Genomic DNA, 4,414 nt, shown 5'->3' on the forward strand with positions numbered 1-4,414 from the left:
ACCTTATTCTATTCATGAGTCTGGGAGAGAACGTATAGGCCTAGGTGATGCTGTTGGTTCATTGATTGTGCAGGGTGACTTACAGGGTTAGCCTACAATTATAGTGAATTTGTATTTGATAGCCTAGTAATAGGTCACTTTTTGCCATTTTTACAGCCCGGTCCTGGGTTATCTTCAGAGGACTCCACTGAAGCTTGTAAAGCAGAACAACAAATTCGTGTTCGTGTGAGTCTCCCCTTTTGATGGTGGTGACTACTATTAGTTTGTAGCTCACAGGGTTCGGGTTTTACAGCCAATTTCGTGATGATTTTCTTGTCCGGATCCTCTCATGTGTAGAAAAGGACCGCTTTCACAAGCCCCATGTTATGGAATATACGCAAACTTTATATCAGCGGAAAGATGGGATTGAGCTGCAGCCACAACGGTAAGTCTGTAGCATAAACACACGGGAGCTATTCAATATTCAAATTGACATCACCATGTGACGCACGGGTGTGTCAATCGACTCATTAAGATGAAGAATATCTTCTCCGAGGATTCTCTCTGTTCCTGTCAGACATCCAGCAAGCTGCTTCCCTGCTTCCCCGCTTCCCCCCCTCCCCACCCCCCAAAGGGACACTCCTGGCCCTGGATGATGACATTGCGATGTGTGTCTCCACCCCGTCCGCCACGCCTGACAGTGATGAGTCTCGCTCACGCGGGTACGGGCGTACCCGGTGTGAATAATTGATTGCGTCTCGGGCTGCAATGTGCTACTGTAGGTGGTTCCTGGGTGCACTTTTGTGCTGAGGCATCCATTTCTGACACAAGCCCACTCTTCATAGCCCTGGGAGAGCTTGGGCTCCGGCAGGTGAGGAAGGGAGTGAGTCATTCCAGTTTCCCTTTTTTGTAAGGAGAAACCAGCCAACCGTGGAGGACACGGAATGTATGGTGGGAAGTGGTTGTCATGTAAAGAGCTGTATAAAGTGGCCTCTACCCCGATGTGACAAACTTTCAGATGATGTTATTGGGCACTGTGGGTGGGTGTGTGTATGTTCGAGAGAGAGTGAGGAGGAATGTTGTGTGCATTGACATTTTTTGAATTTTTTACATTTTAGTCATTTAGCAGACGCTCTTATCCAGAGCGACTTACAGGAGCAATTAGGGTTAAGTGCCTTGCTCAAGGGCACATCGACAGATTTTCACCTAGTCGGCTCGGAGATTAGAACCAGCGACCTTTCGGTTACTGGCACAATGCTCTTAACCACTAAGCTACCTGCCGCCCCATGCATGTGCGTGTATGCGTGTGTGCTGCCTATGTGTCTTGAAACCTTTGACACTCAAGGACCCTTGGTGATCCTTGACACCATTTTGGGCCTTCGGGGTCAATATGGGGTCAATCACTCACAGTTTCCTTTGAAGTCACTTAACATGTTAAGCGTCAAGGCTGATGGAAAAGTTAGAAACCTCAATTACGCCCCTTCTTCCACTGCACTCCCCCTCCTCTCCTCCTCTTCCCTTTCGCCCTCTTCCCCCCTCCTCTCCTCTCCTCTTCTCCAAAGCTTTATTTAGCAGCAGCCGGTGGGTCATGCGTGGAGGATGAGTGGAGAGAGGGATGTGGTAGAGAAGTGACTCAGCAGGGGATGAGTAGAGGGCTTCACTTGTTCACAGCTGGCCACGGATAAGAGGATTAGCGTCATTCAGTATCATCGCAGCGTGTCCTCTACCTCTCTCCCTCTTTTTCTCGTGCTACCGCTCTCCCACTTCTCCCTCGCTTTTCCCTCGCTCTCCTGAATAATGTCCTCTTATCTCTCTTTCCCTCCATTTCTCATCCTCTCTCTCTGCCTATCCTGATTCTTCATTCATCCTCTCTCTCACTATCGCTCTCTCTCTCTACTCTCTACCGGCTCTCTTTTTCTCAATCCTCTCTCCCTCTTTATCTTTCCCCTCTGTCTTTCTAATGCATTCCCTCTTCTCCCATCCTCTTTCTGCCCCCTCTCTCTCCCTCTGTATCTTTCCCCTCCTTTCCCAGCCCCATCCTCCTTCTCTCTCCCTTTCTCTCCCTCCCCCTCTCTCTCTCTATCTATCTATCTATCTATCTATCTATCTATCTATCTATCTATCTATCTATCTATCTATCTATCTATCTCTCTCTCTCTCTCTCTCTCTCTCTCTCTCTCTCTCTCTCTCCCTACCTCCTCCCCCCTCCTCTCTCTTTCCATACTTTGTCTCTTGCTCTGGGACAGCAGCTTAACTCTGATCAAAAGCCAGTCTTTGTGGATTAACCTTGAATTATTAAAGCCTCAATAGATTGGTCAGGAAGTCTCAGAAGCACTTCACTGGTGGTCTTTCTTTCTAGTAGTCTTCAAAGGAAAGGGCAAGAGGCCTGAAAACAATGACTTCAAAATGTTGGTGATGACATCCCGAAGGGTGAAATTAAATCTACCTCAAACTCAACTTTTTCTTAGTGTTTAATAAAGCATTTGTGACAGATAAAGCTCACAAAAAATTATCTGTCATTTATCTGGTGTTTACGTGTCATAGGAGATTATTCTATCTGTGTGGTTTACTTTTACATTGCTGTGTAGTTGTCGGTTGAACTCTTTTTGCTTGTGTTGCTGAACATTTTCATGCTGCTGGCATAAACTAACCCATCTCTGGTCTGGTCCCCCTCTCTGTTTCCTCCAGTCAAATCCACTTTTCAGCAGGACAATAACCTAAAGCGCAAGGCCAGATATACACTGGAGTTACTTACCAAGACATCATTGAATGTTTCTGAGTGGCCTAGTTACAGTTTTGACTTAAATCGGCTTGAAAGTCAATGGCAAGACTTGAAAATTGATGTTTAGCAATGATCAACAACCAATTTAACAGAGCTTGAATACTTTTTTAAAGAATAATGGGCAAATATTGTACAATCCAGGTTTGCAAAGCTCTCACAGACTGACTCAGAAAGACACAGCTGTAATCGCTGCCAAAGGTGATTCTCACATGTATTGACTCGGGTTTGAATACTTATCTAATCAAAATATATGAGTGTTTTATTTTTGTTATTTTTTTACTTTGACATTACACAGTATTTTGTGTAGGTCCATTTTAATCCCACTTTGCAACACAACAAAATGTGGAAAAAGTCACTGTATATGAATTCATAATATGTGTTCTTCCTATTCATGCTTGTATTTGTTAATGTTCGTGTTCATGTTACGGTCATAATTAACCCTCCTCTGGTCAGGTCCACCTCTCTGTTTCCTTCATTACAGGACTGATCAGCTGTATTACATTCATTTGTTAAACTGAACGTGTTCATGTTGCGGTCAAACCCTAACCATCCTGCGGTCTTGTCTCACTCTGTTCTCTCCAGTACAGGATTGGTCAGCTATATATGATCAGCAAGCACAGCCATGAGCAGAGTGACCGCGGCGAGGGGGTGGAGGTGGTCCAGAATGAACCGTTTGAGGACCCCGCCCACGGTCAGGGCCAGTTCACAGAGAAACGTGTCTACCTCAACAGGTGAGTGAGTGACCATCATCCACCCATGCTAAAGGTACAATCTGGGATCTGTTCAATGGTTGTACACCAAAACAAGAAGCAGGGCTGCTGTTTTACTGAAAATTAAATCCCAGATTGTAGCTTTAACTCTTCCACATTTACAAGGGGACATTATCTATAGGTTTAATGCACTATAAAGGGAATAGGGTGCCATTTGGAACGCAGACAAAGTGTTGTTCCTCACACACTCGACGCTTCGCATGGCAGACTGCTGCTGTCGTGTTGCCCCGAGTTACTAAGCCCTCACAGCTGTGCAACACACAATACTCCCCCCCCACACTTCTTGGCTCTCAGCCGTGTGTGTGTGTGTGTGTGTGTGTGGGGGGGGGGGGTGTGTGTGTGTGTGTGTGTGTGTGGGGGTGTGGGTGGGTGGGTGGGTGTGTGACCTCTCCCAGCGCATCGCTGAGCATCGAAGGACAGAAACTTCCTAAGTCGGCAAGATCTACAGGGAGAGGGAGAGAGAGAGGGACAGAAAGAGCTAGATTTCATCACAAATACCTGTGTCAGCGGTCGGGATGCCCTTAAGGTGCTGAGTCAGCAGGGTCTGCCCTGCCGCACCGCTATCCTTGAGATAGAGAGGGACACAGAGGAGAGAGCGAATGGGAGGGAGGGAGAGCAAGAGAGAGATGGCAAAAGAGGGAAAGAGAGAGAGACATGCATATTCAGAAGGAGACATATTTTAACATGATCAAAAGACCTGCTGCAGGCTCTTCAAAACAGCAGATCTTGGATCAGGTCTTATCACATTCCCTCCCACTTGAATCTGTCACAGAATACATGATGTATTGTTTGAATAAGGACAATTGTCACTACCCAACTTCCATTAGGAAGACTGTCACCATTCATTATTGTAAGAGAGGATGTGGACACATGAGAGTACCGT

General features: G+C 46.2%; 1 protein-coding gene across 1 annotated transcript in view; it reads left to right on the plus strand.

The window, feature by feature from the left end:
• Nucleotides 1-399: 399 nt before the first annotated feature.
• LOC311118180 (cytoplasmic phosphatidylinositol transfer protein 1-like) overlaps nt 400-4,414 on the plus strand; it is a gene marked incomplete at both ends in the record, with an annotated part of 8,900 nt that continues 4,885 nt past the window's right edge. Inside the window, 3 exons of the mRNA XM_084193035.1 lie at nt 400-424; nt 557-701; nt 3,310-3,492. Coding sequence (XP_084049161.1) covers nt 400-424; nt 557-701; nt 3,310-3,492 — 353 coding nt within the window. The remainder of the gene's footprint in view (nt 425-556; nt 702-3,309; nt 3,493-4,414) is intronic.

The sequence above is a fragment of the Coregonus lavaretus genome (genome assembly GCF_964263955.1).
Source record: "Coregonus lavaretus genome assembly, contig: HAP1_SCAFFOLD_7064, whole genome shotgun sequence".
NCBI classification, from domain to species: Eukaryota; Metazoa; Chordata; class Actinopteri; order Salmoniformes; family Salmonidae; genus Coregonus; species Coregonus lavaretus.